Source organism: Larus michahellis, chromosome 7, assembly GCF_964199755.1.
Source record: "Larus michahellis chromosome 7, bLarMic1.1, whole genome shotgun sequence".
Classification (NCBI taxonomy): Eukaryota; Metazoa; Chordata; class Aves; order Charadriiformes; family Laridae; genus Larus; species Larus michahellis.
This window is the reverse complement of record NC_133902.1, coordinates 37,125,481-37,144,345: the sequence shown is the minus strand read 5'-3', so window position 1 is coordinate 37,144,345 and position 18,865 is coordinate 37,125,481. Positions and strand designations below refer to the sequence as shown.

General features: G+C 42.8%; 1 protein-coding gene across 17 annotated transcripts in view; it reads right to left on the bottom strand.

The window, feature by feature from the left end:
• Positions 1-18,865, bottom strand: part of HDAC4 (histone deacetylase 4) — a 262,543-nt gene that overhangs the window by 157,712 nt on the left and 85,966 nt on the right. For 15 of the 17 annotated variants that reach the window (XM_074595478.1, XM_074595482.1, XM_074595480.1 and 12 more), the window contains one exon: positions 6,593-6,664. In XM_074595478.1, the coding sequence (XP_074451579.1) occupies positions 6,593-6,664 (72 nt within the window). Of the gene's footprint in view, positions 1-6,592; positions 6,665-18,192; positions 18,373-18,865 lie in introns of those variants that run through there. The other 2 variants (XM_074595489.1, XM_074595488.1) reach the window with 2 other exon arrangements.

The window sequence follows — 18,865 nt, the reverse complement described above, 5'->3', positions numbered from 1 at the left end:
AATAACCGTTTCCTTGTGGGTAAGAAAGGAGGTGACAGGTACCTATTTTTTTCTGAGACGAAACACAACAAAACAGAGTTTAGGAGCTGTGGGCTCCTGCTCTTCCCACCCCACATGATCAGGACATCCACGGATCATGTTCCGGGCAGACATCAAAGTGGTCCCTGCTCCAGCAAACCCAGCTCGGCAAGAGAAGTCGTTTCACAGAATCACAGAATGGCAGGGGTTGGAAGGGACCTCTGGAGATCATCTAGTCCAACCCCCTGCCAGAGCAGGGTCACCCAGAGCAGGTGATGCAGGAACGTGTTCAGGCGGGTTTGGAATGTCTCCAGAGACAGAGACTCCACCACCTCTCTGGGCAGCCTGTGCCAGGGCTCTGCCACCCTCAAAGGAAAGAAGTTCCTCCTCATGTTGAGATGGGACTTCCTATGTTCAAGTTTGTGCCTGTTACCCCTTGTCCCGTCTCTGGGCACCACTGAAAAGAGCCTGGCCCCATCCTCCTGACACCCACCCTTTAAGTATTTATAAGCATTGATAAGATCCCCCCTCAGTCTTCTTTTTTCCAGACTGAAAAGACCCAAATCCCTCAGCCTTTCTTCATAAGAGAGGTGTTCAGTCCCCTAGTCATCTTGGTAGCCCTTTGCTGTCCCCTCTCCAGCAGTTCCCTGTCCTTCTTGAACCAGGGAGCCCAGAACTGGACACAGGTTTAACACCTTGTAGCACAAGGATGATGGAGTTCAAGCAAGAGATGATGCCTCACCAGGCTGGCCAAAGAGCTCATCCCTCTCGCAAACATCCCTACACATCCACACACCACCGCAATGGGCATGTGACGATGGAGAGTTAGAGAGTCCTTAAATTGTCCTACTATTATGACTGAAAAAACACGAGTTTGGGTGCAGTATTAGTCCAGCAAAGAGATGCTGAAGCTTGAACTTCCCTGGTACTCTGCAGGGAGCTGCCCAGATTCTCTAGATGTGGCAGTTCCCTCCCCTGTCCTGCACAAAGAACCCCCAATTTGCTGACCACGTTCTTCTGGGCATGCTCCAAAGGGCTTTTTATAAAAGCACAACAATACAGGAGAATCAGCTGTGGAAATGTGGGAGCTGGCTGAAGCCTCACACAGGGCTTTCCTTGCTGAGCAACAGGTCACAAAGGGGAATTTTAGTAGTACCTCCAGCTAGTAAAACACTTCTTTTATTGCCATTTTATTGTCACAGGCTACATTTTGTACATCTATCTTAGGGCTGGAAATAATACCTGTTGCAGTAAATATAAGGTTAACTTGATTTTAACTATCAAGGCTCTAAGCTACACTGACCTGCGGTTTCTCTGCTATCCTATGCCAGAGCACCTAAACGGTGGCAACATTAATAAACTAAGCTTGCCAAAATCGCTGCAGCTTTTAAATAAGCTAACAACAGGACAGTAAGCAAACAACAATTTAATCTGCTTAGTGTACGGTTGTGACATTAAAATGACTTCTTGAGAACTCACTTTTAATGATAATATGTTTTTTTGGGTGGGTTCCCCTCCACGCCCAGCCCCCGGACTCCACAGAGAATAGATCAGGATATTTCTAACATTAAAGGCCTAGCCTTTCCATATGTGAGCTACACTTCTGGGGCATGATAAAAGCATCTGCCATCCCTGTACTAACCCACCCCGGTGTGAACAAGCTCTTGTCTGTGGAGGCACGAGCCTGTTGGGAGCCCCAAATCCTGGCTGACCAGCCAGCAATTTGAACCTGCTTCAAAGCCCCGCTGCACCACACTGATTCCGTACCTTTCTGAAGGAGCTTTTGAAGCAGACACACTATAGAATGCAAGCAAGTATCTGAAAATCTGGTGCAGTGAGAGGGCATTCCCCTTCCTTTGAAGGGATAAATTAACAAAGGCGAGGTATTCGGCTCTGTTAGACCAACTGGACTACCACTCCTTCCTCTGAGAGACAGGGATTAATCTCTGATTTCAAAAGCCTGTAAAATCATGTAACAATATTAGTCCAGAGGTTCTTGCAAACCATTTATTCATACATTCATCAGCTTTTTTTTTTTTTCCAAATGAATGTGGAAGTGAGACTGGGTAATTAGATCAAGGAAGAAGAAAAAGCAAGGAACCAAAATCTTATGCGTAATCCTCTGGCTGTCCCTGCTCTTGCCAGTGTCAGGTCCAGAAGAGCCCCAGCACCATGCTGGAAGAGTCAGCGTTGCCAGTGGCTTGGATGGAGAGCAGGGACACAGCCACGTGTGGAAGAGCCTAATGTGGAAGATGCAGTCCGCTCGTCACCACCATTAGGGCATCATCTTGTTAGTCCAACCCCTGTTGCTCTTATAGGAGCTGCTCAGCAAGAGCCACCTGAATGCTTTGTGTAACCCACTAATTCCTAACATTTTGCAGAAGACTACCATCAACGCTCAAAACCTCCTCAGAAAACCACCACTGCTCACTTCTCTAGCGTGCACTACGGCCTCACAGACCATCCGTGGTTTGCAGATCACCACTGGAGACCAACCTCAAGAAGGGATGCAGCCGTTCTCCATCTGATCCACAACAGCAACCAGAGAGAGGTCTTCACCTAAGGGGCAACAAGCCCAGCGCGTTTTCCTTAACCTCTCCATGAAAAAATGTGTCCCAACGCAAACTATCTGTCAGCTGCACTCAACCACTGCAATAAGTGATATGATTATTACTTTTACCACAACTTGGGAATGCATCCCTGAAAAGCCAATGGAAATGCTCTGAGAAGGGGAATTTCTTTCCTAATTCAGTAATTGTACTGTCCCCAGAGCTTCACGTTAAGCCATGACCAGGATATTGGGGAAACACGGCTGGTCAGCTGAGACACTTCATCTCAATTTGCAGTTTTATTACTTAGTAAAGCTTTTAAGTTTAAAAAGGACTAGTTTCCATCTTATTTAGTTCTAATTTTACTTATATATCACAGATAGCAAGCTGTTTTCACATTTCTAATACTAAAGAAATTGCTAAAGATTGTTTTGTACGAAAATGAGTAATTCTAAACTTTATAGTAACAAGAAAAACTGAGAAGACTAATGGGAGGTTGTTATGTGAACTGCCATAAACCCAGCCTTATAAAGAAAGAAAACTCTTTCTACAAAGTATGTTTAATGAAGATTTACTTGATAAATCTCAAGGATGGTATCAACAGTACACAAGTGATGCTTTTTAAGAGGATTATCTACAAAATATCTGGGTATTTACACAAGCGAGGTCTTTAAGACTGCCCCCCCAGCTTTGCACTATGGAAAAGGCAAAGCGTCTCGCAGTTTAAAACCGCAGGAAGAAAACGTAAGAGGACAAGAGAGTTCTGTCCCTTCCTGCTTACACATGAACCAGTCCCCCTATGCAGACTGCAACTAAGTTCACTGCTAAAAAGAAGAAAAATACTGCAAAACACAAAAAAAATACTTAAAACCAGTACACTAACTTGCAGGACAATTCCTTCGCCCTTCTGCAAGCAATCTGCTGCCACCCAATAAAACCAGGCAGTGGCCGCCACTGTGCTCGGGTATCTGGGAAGCATTGTCTCCTGTTAAGCATGGCTTCTTAATCATGATATTTTCCATACAATATTAACTAAAAATAATCTGTGTAGTCCTTGCTCTGAAGATCTCTGAATTCAGCAAGTAAAAGTTAAGGAAAAAGCAACATTGCACAACAAACTCAACAATTTATGCCCTTTCCTCCCCCAGGCCAAAGATGCAGTAATATTCTAAAGCCAGAAAAAGTAGAAAAAAAGTATTATCAAATAGATTATTATATTCCTGTACAAGATGTGGGTTGTGGGGAAGAGAGAGAAATTATTTTCCTAAAAAACACACTTTGCTAATGACCAAACTCCATTCTACTCAACTCCATTTACTCGTAAAACGTTTTCATAAAAATTCTCTAAACATTTCTATTTTGTACTTGAGATGTTTCACAGCATGTTTAGGACCTGGGTACTGAACATCCCTTTCTCACCTTTTTACGTCAGAGAAGAACGAGGATCGAACTTCTCCTTCACTTGGTTCATGACGGAGAGAAAGCATTTTGGTTTCCTACAGGTACACCGCAATGATTTTATCTTAACTTAAATGTAGTTCTGAGTATAAAGGCTCATCATCTGCTGAAGTTTATTCATCATGAGGGCTACAAATCAGTCGCTTTACCATAACCAGGACAGGATAAGGTCTTAAACAGAACATCCCAGGACAGGATTAAGCCTTTTTTTTTTCCTTAAGCTGGTTTTCAACACCATCTTTTCAGCCGTGCCTGAGACTTGGAACAACACCCCGCAAATCCACACATAACTTGTTTTTCCAGAGCAATACTTGGTATTACTTCTCCCTTCTTCTTACAGAAGGCTCTGTGGCAAACTCCTAACAATGATAAAAACCAGACAGGACAATGGTTTTTTCAAGTGGGTAAGTTCCTCAACTTGACCACAACTTTCAAGAGTAATTTAAAAAACCCATCAGGATACACAGGTATAGGCAGGCACCACACTTGAAAGCCAGCTGATGAGCCACTTCCACGATCATCGATGATACTTGCTTGCATTTACAAACATGCCGAAACATTTATTTTTTTTTTTTGCCAAACACTGTGCTTCCAGGTTTTAATCACCGTTCTGCAAATCAAAATATAAGATAGACATTTCCAGCCCATGTACGCATGCACTGCAGGGCTGAAAAGATTTCTCCAAAATTTAGCAGAAACCGAGTAAGCGCAGGGTCTTGAGTGAAAAGTACCCGGGTGCCCACTGCCCAGAGCCAACACTGCCTCTTGCATAAGGTCCCATTTGCATTCCCAGTCGGTCCTACCCTTCGCCCACTACACGCACAACCAGCCTGAGCTTTCCAGCACGAGACAGGAATTCCCACAGCTCAAAGGCTGGCAGAAGTCATTTGCCAAAGAGACATTGCTGCCTACCTCACATCCAGCACACACGACACAAACACAGCTCCTCAGTGGCAGATAGCTGTTTATTTTTTCCATAGACATACAGCTGAGCTATTAAAAACACTCAAAACGGAGTCCAAAAAGTAAGAATTCCATAAATCCTGTATGAGTCTGTAACACCTCAAAAAAGGCTCCTTTCATCTGGGGAAAATTAGAGCACACTGAACTCTACCGTCAGGTTACCCAAGTTGTTAACCAGCACCAGCCTTTGTCCTGAAATATCTCAAAGGAACCATTAAACGTAACAAGCAACAACAAAATCAGTTTCCAAAAAAGAAAGAAAGAAAAGTAAAAGACAAACCCATCACATCAACAATACTGGCCCTTGATCTACTGACAGAAAAGAAGATTTTTGTGCAGAGCCACAAAATTCAATCTACTCCATGAATATGAAAAAGGGAGTAAAATCTTTCAGCTGAGCTGTGTTACCACGGTACTCTTAAAATAAGAATCTCTCTTATAACCTCCCTTACCTGATAGGCAAGTTTTGGAGCACATGGAGGAAAGAGACATTTCTCAGAATCCGAAGCCAAACACTCGTACAAGGATCTCTTCCTTTTTCCCCCCAACATAATAGCTCTACCTCTTTAAAAGTTTCCTCCCCCAGATACGCATTTAAGTCCACAAAAATCTAGGTTAGGTCACAGCCCATTCCCCCCATTCCCTCCCCCCCAATATACTGAAGTTGTTTTGAATAAGCTTCATTTACATTTTTCCAACTTGCATTACCAGAAGCGCTTAGATCTTCTTCGAGATCTCTTCCTTAATATAAAAGGACCTAAAGGCATTTTGGAAGGCAGCAGAGAAGGGAAAGTTGGGTTTTTGGAAAACTCAAGCTCCTACCTGGAAAGTTGATAATGCTTCATATACCAAAATCATACCTACTATAAATATCTATATCTGTTCACACCTGGAAATAAAACACTTTTGGAAGAGAGCAGGGGGAAAGACAAAAGACAGATTGCTTTCCATAGCATTTCATGTATTGTGACCAAAACTTTGGTTTCCACCACTTGAAGTACTGCAATTGTGAGCCACAAGGTCTCTCTCAGCTCCACAAGGAGCAGCCAGCCCCAGATGAACACTCTGGCTGCTGTGTTGCTTCATACCAGAAGGACGAGCCCCAGGAGACACTGTAGCAGGATCATTAGAAGAGAGAAGAAAAGCAAATAGCCCAGAGTGACACGCTTTGATCAGCCTATGTTTGGTTCCTCATTTCAAACCAAGGAGACTTCTCCTTAAAGGGAGCAGCAACTCAAAAACCTACTTCGCTTTGCAGTGCTCCTTTTAGGCTGTGCAGAGACTCACAAGGTGCTGCTTTGTCCTGCTGTCCTCTCCTTTCTAAGGAAAACCCAGCAGCTCCAACCAGGTTGGGCTCTCCTTCCATCCCTGCCAAGGGTGAGGGCTGAGCTCTTTAGGACTCCCCAAGGCTGCTGCGCTCCATCCTCCCTCCATTCCCAAATCCCACTCGCCCAGCCTGGGAAAGTAGCTGTGTGCCAGTTCTAACACACTTTGTTCCAGCATTTTGCATTTGCATTCCGCTCTCCCACTTGCAAGATAGAGCTGCAGAATATTTAACTGCATTCCCAGAATAGGAACAACATTTAATGAAAGTTTCTTCTTACCAGAGCTAGGCATGTGGTTCACTCTAGGTGGATTCAACAGCTCTACTGGCTGGTCTCTGCCAGAAAGCCCATCTGGGGGGGGAAAAAAATAAAAATAAAATAATCACATCAACTCCGGTTAGCTGAGCTATTTTTAGATATTCCAAGCAGGGAAAAAAAAAAAAAAAACAAAAAAATAAAACAAAACCAACAAATCACTAACCAATTAACAATGTAAAACAGAAACACAAGTAGCACAAATCAATACAAACAAGAACATAACAGGACAGCTGCGTAACAACTGCATACACTAAAGCATTAAACAAAAGATACTGTTTCCCGAATTGCACTCAGGTTTTCCTCGTCTTTAAATTCCCAACTGGTACAGACCCCGAATCCAAGGAAAACGGCACATCAGCTTATAAACCTTACCACACAATAAGTAAATTGCAATTCATTCCTTGCTCGGAGAACTGAGTGAGTTAAGAGAGAAATGCAGCCCTGCGAAGTGAAGTTGAAGAATGGCTGTAATATACCAGGGAGATGTTAAGGAAAACTGACAAATCACTGCAGGAGATTAAAATGCATAGACATGCATAACAAGCCCCATTTTGCATAAGTTTGGATTTCAGAAAGGCATTAAAAACATACTTTGTAAATGATATGCAGAAATCCATCTTGCTGAAGCAGTTCTCTATTTAAAATATTTCAAAGATTGTATCTTGTATTCAGGTAGAGTTAAAACAGAAGAACACGATACCCGCTGCTGGAAACTGCCAGACCAGATTTTCTAGTCACCCATTCCCTTCTCATCTGCCCCCCCCAGTAAAAGTTGAAGCAAAAAATGCTAAATTATGTTTTCAGGACTTAGATGATGAATACTTGAATACAGAAAACTTATCTCAAACCCATTTGTTCCATTGTAAATATCTCCACCTTTGCTGGTTCTGTCTCACTTGTCCTCTAACGCCTTTCTGCACTTTCTGCTACAGCACAGATACCATCAAGCCAAACCCTGTCTGGAGACATCAAAGAAGCCACCCCATCTCTCTCGGTCAAAGCTATGGAGAGTATCATAAAAATGTTAAAATGTGAAAACATTAAAAAAATCCCATACAAAATAAAACTAAAATAAAAAATAAAATTAATAAAAAGAATAAATAAAAAATAATAAATAAAAATAAAATCAATAAAATAAATTAAAATAATTTTATTTTTATTTAAATAAAATAAACATTACTAATAATTTGTTTATAATAAATAAAATAAACAAAATAAATTCAAATAAATTTAAATTTAAAAATGAAATAAAAATAATAAAATATAAATAATAAAAGTAAAATAAAAATAAAATAAAAATAAAAATAAAATAAATAAAATAAAAATATAAAATAAAAAATATTAAAAATAAAAAATAAAATTAAAATAAAATTAAAATTAAATAAATAAAAATAAAATAATAAAATAAAAAATAAAATAAATTAAAATAAATTAAAAAAAAAATCACACTTGGGTTTCTTCTCCTATTTTTTCTGTTCCAAGTTTCTGGAGGGAAAGCGCAGTTGGATCCTCTCCATCACGTGGGTGGGTTTGCCTCCAATGACCATACCCAAGGATCGGTGCAGCCTCAGGCGCTACTGTCAATAAATTAAACTATAACCATGCTGAGTTCTCCTCCTCAGACAAGTTAATATAGATTATTCACATCATAATTTTTTTGGCTTTTGTCTCGTTACTTCTAGAGCCAAAAGAGTGGCTGGGCTTGCTGTACTGGAGCAGCCAACCTGTGGTGTCAGTGGGGTGACACTTGGCCAGCTGAGCTTCGCCTGCACAAGCAGCAGCGAACAGCAATAAATGAGGCGGCAACTGGATACAAATGTAGAGCGAAACATCACTCATTTAAATAAATTCTGCCTCAGCCTCCCCAGATCCACAAGCCAGTGGTCACTGCAGATCAAAGACTGTAAATGGACAGCAAAAAAAAATATGATCCTCCTTGACCACTAAAATGTCGGGTTTTACAGACTTTTTTTTTTTTTTTTCCTATAAGATGGGCACTTGCTATCTCAGCCCTGGCTTGTAATTTTTTTAATTCATTGGTGAACTGCAGCCCTACTTGCTGCTGAAGCCCCCGCTATGTTTCTGTGCCGAACACGCCAGCATCGCCCAGGGACCACGAGTGGCTCCCAAAACTCATCTCTTCAGCCTGTCAGCAGCTTAAAAGAAAGAAATACCACTCTGCTGGGCTCTCCTGGCGATGGAGCAGCAGCCGCCCCAGCGGCAGCCGGCACAGCTCGAGTACCTGCTCCAGAGCTCGGCCCGAGAGAGCTGCTGGGAAAAGGGAGCGGGGAGAGGAGGGAGAGCCCAGAACAGCCTGCGGAGCCCCCGTGTCTTCCCGTAGAGCTGGGTATTTTCAAGCTTCTCCGCTGAGCTATTTCAGATGGAGACATGTCTTCAGAAGATAAGGACCCATCTCCAGAACAGAGCCCTATACCAGCAGCTCAGGTGCTCTGCGAGACAAATCCATGGCAATTTTGACAAAAACACCCATCTGCAGTGAGGCCGTTGGAGCCGAGGTGCCCTTTCTCACGCTAAACTCAGCAGTTTTGAACAAGGGACAAATTAAACCCGTACCCCCAGCAGTACAAAGCTGCCAGCAGAGATCAACTGACAAGAGCCCACCTATTCCTAGCCCACCTGTTCCTAGTCCACCAGCTATTCGGGCAGGCTCACCTGGCTGGCCAGACAGCACAGACAGGCGCCTGCACAAAGCAGGCAATCTGCTTCCATGCCCACCAAAAGATGAAAGACTTTTTCTTTTCTTGCCCATGGACTTCCCCCCCACTGTTGTGAATTTTCAGCCACACCAGTGCATCACAGATCACTGACAAAAGTGTTGGTTAATAGGGATTTTTTTTAAAGACATTTTGTTTTTTTTTTAAAGAAAGTATCTGCATTTTCAATTAATTTAAAAAAAAAAACAACCAAAAGCCAACCACCAAACAACAAACCAACAGTCTTCAACCTTCATTTCAAAATGAGTAACAGAAATATCTTTTAAAGCACTGATGCCTTAAACACTGGAAGTGAAAACAAACTATGCAAGACTGAGGTTCTGTATTTACTATATTGAGTGATTAAAAAAATAAATCTCTATTTGGAAAAAAAAAAAAAACCAAAACAAAAAATGGAAGGGGGGACATTCGGCACTTTATCAGGAGATATTTGTATAAGGCACCTCTTCTCCTAAGCTACTAGTCATACATGGATAAAATAGGTTATAATAAGATGTAAACAAGCTGCCACATGGCTTGCCTCCCCCCGAGGGGTAAGCGATCTCACATCCCGAGCATGCTAAATGCCTGCACCCAGCAACCATAACCCAGCAAACATGCCATCCACACAAGTTGGTTACTAAATTTTTTGGTATAACCCTTTGGGTTGGTATGTCCAGACTGCAATCGTTTCACCCTACCTGCTCCTGGTAACCCACCACCTTCTTTCCCAGCTCTCCATCCCCTTCTCTCTCGTGCAACTCGCAGTCGGGTACCACAAGGAGCATCCTCTCTGGCTGCAGGAGCCTGCGCAGACAGCGGGGACAGTTCAGCCCGATCGGGTGACCTAGGACGTGCCTTGGGCCACTGCATTCGCTCCCTCTGCAAACGCCCCTCCGTCTCCCGACGGGGAGGGTGGAAGCCCAAGCATGCAGGTTGCTGCGCGGAGGATGCAGTTGTCCCCACAGCGCTAGGGCACCCCCGCAATGGGAACTAGCATCCCCAGCATCTATCTTGACAGTTCATAAGACGCTGAGAAGCAAAGCAATACCGGAGACATTTCCATTTACTTGCTTTCAAGAATCTAGAGGAGTTTGGGGGTTGAGTTTTTTTGTGGGTTTTTTGTTGTTTTTGTTTTTTTTTTTTTAATTGAAGTAGCTGCAAACACACACTCTATTGCTCCCCATACACACACCTTCTGTTACTACAAAATATGAGCAGCAGTGAAATAGTCAGGACCTGAGAGATATTTCAAGCTCATTTTATACAGCTGCTATGCCTCACTCCAGAAACTGCATGTATTTAAGAGAAGCCTATGCTCTGTAACCAGACATTCCAAGCTGCAACCCAAATGTTGTCCTTCTCCCAGCAGCATCCCAACAACCACAGGCAAAAGCCAATAACTCTCACTCCAGCCACCTCCATAAACACAGGCAGAGTCTCTCTGGTTTCAGACACCGCTTGCTGTCAGGATACTGCAGGAGATTCCCCAAAATTCACAGTCCTACATCAGGTCGGCTACTTTGGGTGCGAAATACTCTTTTGCTCTGGATTGCGGTGGTTGCACAGTATCTGCGTTACTCAAAGCTGTGATGGTTCATACCATCAATGAGCTTCACTCAACAAAAAAACTTGAGCATCTTGGACTCAAAACTTTGCTGCACATCGGCATTTCAGCCCAAAAACAAAGCAAAAAAGAAAAAAACTGTCCAGAAGACAAACTTGGCCTCTCAAAGCAGTTAAGCTTTTCCTCTTGTCTCCTCAGCTTTGTACAACAAGCTAAAGATGCTACAAAATGCAAAGAAATCCTTTAAGAGAGCAGCTGATCAGTTTGTTAGGAAAATTAAAATACCATTACATTCAATGAAGTATCACATCTACTGCCAACAAAATACGGACCAAAAAGCCCAACAAACCAAAGCAAACAAAAACCTTACACCTTCCAAAAGGAGAAGAGTCCCTTACACTGGTCTGAAGGAAGGCTTTAAAATCATAACTGCGCTACATGAAATTTTGATCAAGTACTAAAATCCATATACCAAATCTACCAGGATTCCTCGTTTGCTGCCCACAAGAGCACTTGCTTTGATTGCTTCCTTCTCTCTCAAACAGATGAGCTAAATCGATGTCAAACTTTTAAACAATTATCTGGGAAAGAACCCATGAGAACTGACCACTGAAATATGGAGGGGTTTGGAGTCCTCAGCTGTGATGATGTACTCTGTACAACTTTAAAAGAGGAAAAATATCCCTGTGTTTCCCATATTCAACTATGTTGCTTCACAGATCCTGTTGCACCATCACACTGAAGACAAGCTGGTCACCTGAGGGGATCTAAGTCTCACGAAAAGCGTGTTTTCTGCTACTGCTGCTTTGGGTTTTCTTACCACCGTTACTGGAGCCTCTCTCAAATCAATTGCTGTAGAATTGCTCTTTGCGCGACAAGGAAAAAGCACGATGGTTTATGCCAATGTTTCAAAAGCGCTAAGAGTGGTCTGGGTCTGCAAATGCCAAAATGAATACAATCAGTTTGCATTACAAAAAAGTTTTACCTCCTACCTTTACAAAGCATTCATCTCCAATCCCCTCCACGCCTCACCATGTATCTACAGAGAAAGCCTTGGCAACTATAAAATTAAAAAAAAAAAAAAAAAAAACACCAACCTGCAGAGGATGCTAAAGTTATCTGTGCCACATGTAGGTCTACAGTTTTACCCCTTTTATTGCCCAGAAAGGATCACAGGGGTGTCCAAAAAGCGGACAAGGATGGGAAGCAGCTTGTCTTACCACGGTGGAAAGTGCAGAGAGGTCAAACCATGCAATCACAATCTGACTCTTTCACAAGCCACAAACCCTGGTTTGAGACAAACCAGATTAACTACAAAGTATTTGAGCTCTCTACTAGCCAAGTTCTTCCTAAGCTACTAAAAATAACTCTCAGCAAAATGTCCTCTTGAATTAGTTCTGTGTGAATCAATCTAACCATTTCACCAAAAATGTCAGAAAGCAGCAAGGGTGAGTTTTCCCAGCTGTATTAGGGAGGCTGAACTGGGCAGATTAATCCCAGGGCTGACCAGAAACATTGCCTGCAGTCCAAAATGCTCCCAAAGGAAAGACAAACTGCACCATCCATCCAGCCTGGGAGAAGGCAGACACCAGCCTGTCTGATTTATGGCTCCAGTTAGAGAACATTAAGTGTAGCTTAATTTCCAGATGGGTATTTTACTCATTAATTGATAAGACGAAGCCATTATTCATTGATGGGAATTTGAACACTTTGTTTTTGTCCTAGTCTGTTCCAAAAAGTTGTTTATGTTACTTTAAAAATACAGCCAGGATGAGTTTGGAAGTAGCTGGGTCTGCAGGATTTAAACACGTTGAAAGTAGGAAAACCAAGACAAGATGGCTACAGTATGCTCCAGAATAAGACAGAAACACGCACAGCTAAAAACCCTCAGAAAAGATGAAGCCGCAAAATGAACAACATAATTCAAGACAAAATCAAAGGAGACAAGGACGGGAAAGTACAGCTTTATTACTTAAAAATTAAAAAAAAAAAAAAGACAAACAATGAACAAAACCAGGAAGTTGACGTATACAGCGAGCTCTTGCAGAAAACTGTAAGCAACCTTACAATAATTAATTCTAATGATTTTGAAAACTGCAGGGCAGAACTGGGAACGAAGAGGATATTTAAATAGTTTTCCATGTATTCAGATCTTTCAACCTGATGCAAATCACCCTGGCCTACTTGAACTCCTTGAGTTCAGTGATGAACAACCAACAATTATCTTTAAAAGACACCCAGAGTAGAGGACCAGAAGTCCTACAGACCCATAGAAGATACGCAGGGGAGAAAGGCAGGAGAAAGAGGTACAGAAAATAGGCATTATTGACTAGGATTTGATTTCCCAAAAGAAAGGACAATTTCCAAAGGCAGACCAAAAATCAGGTAACAGGAAAAGCAAGACAGATGGATCAAGGAGAAGTTGAAGGCAGGCAACAGATTTATTTCTTTGCCAGTATATCTGGCAAAGTGGGGGAAAATTTTTGATTTTACCCAAGTTTTATAAAAAAACATCGAGAAGCCACACAGGCCGTATCAGTTAAAAAAAAAAAAATAAAAATCAGATCTTCATGAATCACCCTAAACCAAGTACACAACTGGTTTAAAAAGCCCACTCAGTCATCATCTGCTTCTGGATGCATTATAAGCAGCATGTTGCAGTAGTTCACCATTTACTGGTAAGAGCGGTAAAGATGCATTTAAAACTCAGGTGTGCCCTCATAGCACAGAGATCCCCCTTTAGGGCACAAGATGGAAAACGGATGGATGCAAGGTTCAATGACAAATGAGTAAAACTGCACCACCTTAAGTGATGATGACTTTGATAATAGTAATAATGGTCAAATGTACAATTACAAGATGAGAAATACTTGGCAAAGCAAGGATACAACAAATAAAAGCCAAAGCACTTCACAAAATTGAGCATCCCCCATTTGGCAGCAATGCAGAAGACACAAGTCCATTCCAGGCTGCATTAGCAGGCACATAACCAAGGCCAGGGGGGGTCATTACTCAGGGATGTGACAGCCTCCCTGGCCAAAGTGATGCCCTTGCATTTAAATTCAACAACAGAAGATGAATTGCAGGCAAACACGGAGAAACCTCTAAGATTTTTTTTTTTTTTTTTTGAGAAATGAGATAGAGGGTCTGCAGAACTCAATAGTTTTTCCAACATCAGTCTGATCTCTGTTGAGAGAAAACAACAAAGTGGCCCTGAGACTTTTTCAGGATGAGCAATTATCTGCTAACACAGGGAGTTTGAGACCTCTCAACCAAATACATTTCTGTTCTTCTTTTGTCATATACTTTCCAGATAACATGGTACTACATAGCAATAATCAGAGATTTCGGAGAAGGCAACGAATCATGGCTCCTATAGGTGACAAAGTCCTAAAACCCTAAGACCCTGCCATTGAACTGCCAGTCCATGTCCTCCACACAAGGCAGCTCCTGCCACTTGCCATTCACAGCTTCAGGTTCCTTTCCAAGCTGGTTTTGGGGTGGGCTCAGCACACAAATTCAAAACCTCTGACGGACTCTACCGTTCTCAGTCATACAGTAGGAACTACAGCCTTGCCTTTACATATTTCCAGTTCCTAGATAAGAAAAAGGAGCGCAGAGGAAAACTGTTGAGCAATAAGACACCCCAGTGAGACACCTGCAACAGTCCAAGTGACTGGTGATGAATTTGACTGTATCAAACCACTCGCAAGGCAGTTACCAGATTATTTTGGCTATTTTTTCCCCAGAAGGATACAGCTCAAAAGCTTGCCGCGTGCCCCTTCCAAGCCCAAATAGAAAGAAGCTCTAATTCCTCAGTACCCAATCGATAAAAAGCCTCAGGCAAAACAAGGCTGCCGACAGTAAGCCCAGGATAAGCAGCCGTCAGTTGGTATCTATGAGACTAATTCAACCACATCCTTCCAAGAGTGTGCATCCACATTTAAAAATCAAGCTTTTCCTAAGGACAGAACGAAAGGGAATGTTTCTGGATCAATGACTCCTGAATTTGTCATTGGCATCAAGCAAACAATTACCTTGTTCCCCTCACTGCTTTCTAGTAAAACAATTACGAACTTGTCTCACAAAGAAAAGAGAGCGCCAATCCCCTGCTCTCCAATCACACCACCTTCCCAGCTGCTTCCAGGTACAACCAAAAGACACTTAAATGCAAGAATACTGCGTTCCACAGAAAAGCTCTAAGACAGGATAAGCTTCCCAGTCACCTTCACTCAAGAGATGAGCTGGTGCATGTTGATCAGGGCTATGTTCAAAGCCCATGCGCGGAGGGGTGTAGGCAGGATCAAGCTCTTGGAGCAAGCTCCTGGCTGCCCTGCTTCCCGTTATTTTTCCACATCCCATATTGTTAGTTGCATCATGGAGCAGCCTGAGCACACAGACTGAATTTTTTGGGGGGGGGAAATACACCTCAAACTCAACCCAAGATGTCCTCCAGTTCACCTAACACACTCCAGCCACTAATGGGGACTCGTGTCTGAGGTACTGGACTCATTTCAGTCCTAAAGCAGAGTCCTAGAACAACCCCACACTGCCTGTCTGCCTCATCAGCATCGTCTGCCAGCTCCACAGAGCTGATCCTCTGCATGGTACTTGCTATCACAGCCACGAGCTGTTCTTCTCCATACCTTTCCCTTGCCCCAGACCTTCTCTGTGATTGAGGCTGCTTTAGTGGTTCAAAAACCAGTGTCAGCCCCATCCCTTGTCACCAGCGCCACTGACAGAGAGGGACATGATGAGAAAGGCCAGAGCCCCTCGCTCTTACTGTCTCCCTCACACGTGTGAGCCCAGGGCAATTCCATAGACCTCTTCCAGGCCCAAGAACATCTAGTTCTTTCCCCCGCCATCAGTTTACACGTACCACAGACACATTATAAAAAGTGTTTTGCATTTTACACACGAGCTGTGGGGGGGGTTGTTTTGCTGAACAATGTGTTTATCTGCATTACTTCTTGGAAGGATTTGGGGTGGGCGAGTGGGTGGTTCTGGCCAACTGTATTGCTGTATTCCTAAAACCAGACCACGCGTAACCTTGTAGCCTTGGGATACAAAATGGCTAAAATAGGGTCACTGAGGAATAAAAGTCTCTGTCCCTGACCGTTAAGCACAGTCCACTAAAACATCCTGACTGGCATACTAACAGCTATGGCGTGTAACAGCAAGTTAAAATATTAGTAATGAGAACCGTAATTATCATGGATACATTATTTATTTGTCTACTCATTCGAAATTTACAGAGGAAAAAAAAAGCAGTCTTCAACATTTACAAGAAAGCAATTAAGGCAGCAAATGGATTATTTCTCTTTAAACCTACGAGAAAATGCTCAGTGCATATTTCCTCTCTAATTTGTCTGCACTCAAGAATCTATTTTTGGAAGTCTCCCTAGACTGTATTGTAGCACCACATGTACTGTAATGGCATTTTAATTAGCCCAGAGAGCTGGAAGATGCACTATGCATCCGAAAGAGAAGGAGTCTAACAAAATGAGAGCATCCTTCTCTTCCCTTCTTTCAGATTTACAGCAGCTATCAAGTCAAAATACCAATTACGGTTTCAATTGGAATCGACTGCAACTGCTATAAAAACCCAGTGCATCGCAACAGCCTATAGAATTCAACAAAAACAAACGTAGCATTTAAGCACTATTTACTCATACTTTAAAGGTGGGTGGTAAAAATAAAACGCTGCAGACCTCCACAGGCAGAATGGGAGACTGAAGCAGAGGAGACAATGAAAAAAAAAATATATATATTAGAGTTGGGTTTTAAATATGCTAATGTTTGGCCTGCAAGTAAAATGAAGAAACTATCCATATAGATGAAAGCTAATCCAAACCTGTTTATATGGGTAGGTTTTATTATTATTATTACCACTACATTCAATGCCCAAGTTAAACACCTTCCATTGCCAGTGAGTGACATAACACGTGAACATCATGAGCACGGTCTTGTACATACTTAGTGTGCCATAATTCTGACTTCTTACTTTTGATGCAGTAGAAACTAGGTCAGGCTGATGTCCACCTCAGTTACAGAGGTGGCTGACATATCCGGAATCAGAAACCTCCCTCATACCCTTGACAAGGCTGACGACTCCGGAGACATTCGTAGGTCCAGATGTCAGGTGGAGGTCGCACAGTGCTCCACTGCAGCAAGCCGCATCGCTCAGCACCTCGCAAGCGATGGGTTTTAAGCTTTCTTTTGCATTATAATCCACACGAGTATTTCACAAAAGTCAGAAGATACTCAGGTGCAACGTCTACAAGAGCTTCGTACCGCTTTCCTACCCAGAACCTAGCAAAGATAAATCCAACAGATCCCACTTCGGTTTAACATCAAGGTAAAAGTAACACTCAGCAACAGTTATATAAAAAAAAAGCAACCTTTAATATATTACCAGGAAGTTATCCTAGAAGCCAAATACCTAAGATGCATTAAAACAGGAAATGCTGTGGCCCTCAAGGTGTTTGCGGATTAACATCTGAACGACAATACACTACTTTTCAAATGCCAAACTGTAAAGGCATTGTGTTCTACTTCCTTTGCCATCATTTTCTTTAATTCTTTGCAGTGGGAGGATAACGCAACTCCTACTAAACATGACAATCTTCAGTCTTTTTTGCGTTCTCTGACGACTTCATCTGCACAAAATTTGAAAGATGTGTCATTCTGGAAATCCGCTGTAATAAAATAATCCTTTACATGTAAGTGCAAGTAATCTAAGGTCTGTGGTAACCCATCCATTCAATCAAAGAGATAAAAGCTCACTGAAAATGATCTGGCATAATTACAGCAAAAAGGAACAGCCAGGCATTTCAGTAGCCTTGCTTACCCCTGTGGGCAAGGAAAGCCAGAACCCCCTACCAGCCAGACTTTCCACTGTCCCCTGGACAGATGCAGCATTAAAGTGAATTAAAAATGAAATACAAAGGAAAGAACTATCACATTAAAGAAATAGCATATACAGTACACATTTGATGTGTATTTTTCTTTTTAAGCCAAAAGAATCCATGTTTAATGTTGTTTTTCATTCTGTTTTCTTCTGTTTCAAAATCAGCTCATTTGATACACAGAAAATAACCACAAAGTCCAATTAGGCACAAGCTCGGGCAGGCGCTTGCAGCAGAAGCAAAACAAGTATCCTACGTCCCGATCGTGTGTTGCACCTTGGTAATATGAGAGATTACTCAGTCTCACTCAGGCAAGACAAAAACCAAGACAGACACCCGCTCCCATTCAACACCAACCGCCACATGTCCTACCACAGAGGTGCGCTGGACACCGGTACCCCCGCCGGCCCCCAACGCGTGCTGATGTTACGGCGGTGAGCTGGTTCAGCCTCCGTCCCACAGCTTCAACCCTTCTCCCGCACGCTGTCGCCAGTCAATCCAAACGCCTGACCGTTTTACTTCTCCAGTCACAGGCAGAAACGCCTGCTATCTTGTTTCATCCCCACAGTCCCCGTTAAGCATGCCGTACCAGGACAGTACTGCGTCAGAGACACAGCTCTATTTTAGGCTAAGCTTACCCCATCATTTCCCGCAGTCCCTCTTCTGCAGCCAATATCAGAAGGACCGGGAACTGCTGGAGAGGGGACAGCAAAGGGCTACCAAGATGGTTAGGGGACTGAAACACCTCTCTTATGATGAAAGGCTGAGGGATTTGGGTCTCTTCAGTCTGGAAAAAAGACGACTGAGGGGGGATCTCATCAATGCTTATAAATACTTAAAGGGTGCGTGTCAGGAGGATGGGGCCAGGCTCTTTTCAGTGGTGCCCAGTGACAGGACAAGGGGTAAGGACAGGTGCCCAGTGACAGGACAAACCTGAACATAGGAAGTCCCATCTCAACATGAGGAGGAACTTCTTTCCTTTGAGGGTGGCAGAGCCCTGGCACAGGCTGCCCAGAGAGGTGGTGGAGTCTCTGTCTCTGGAGAC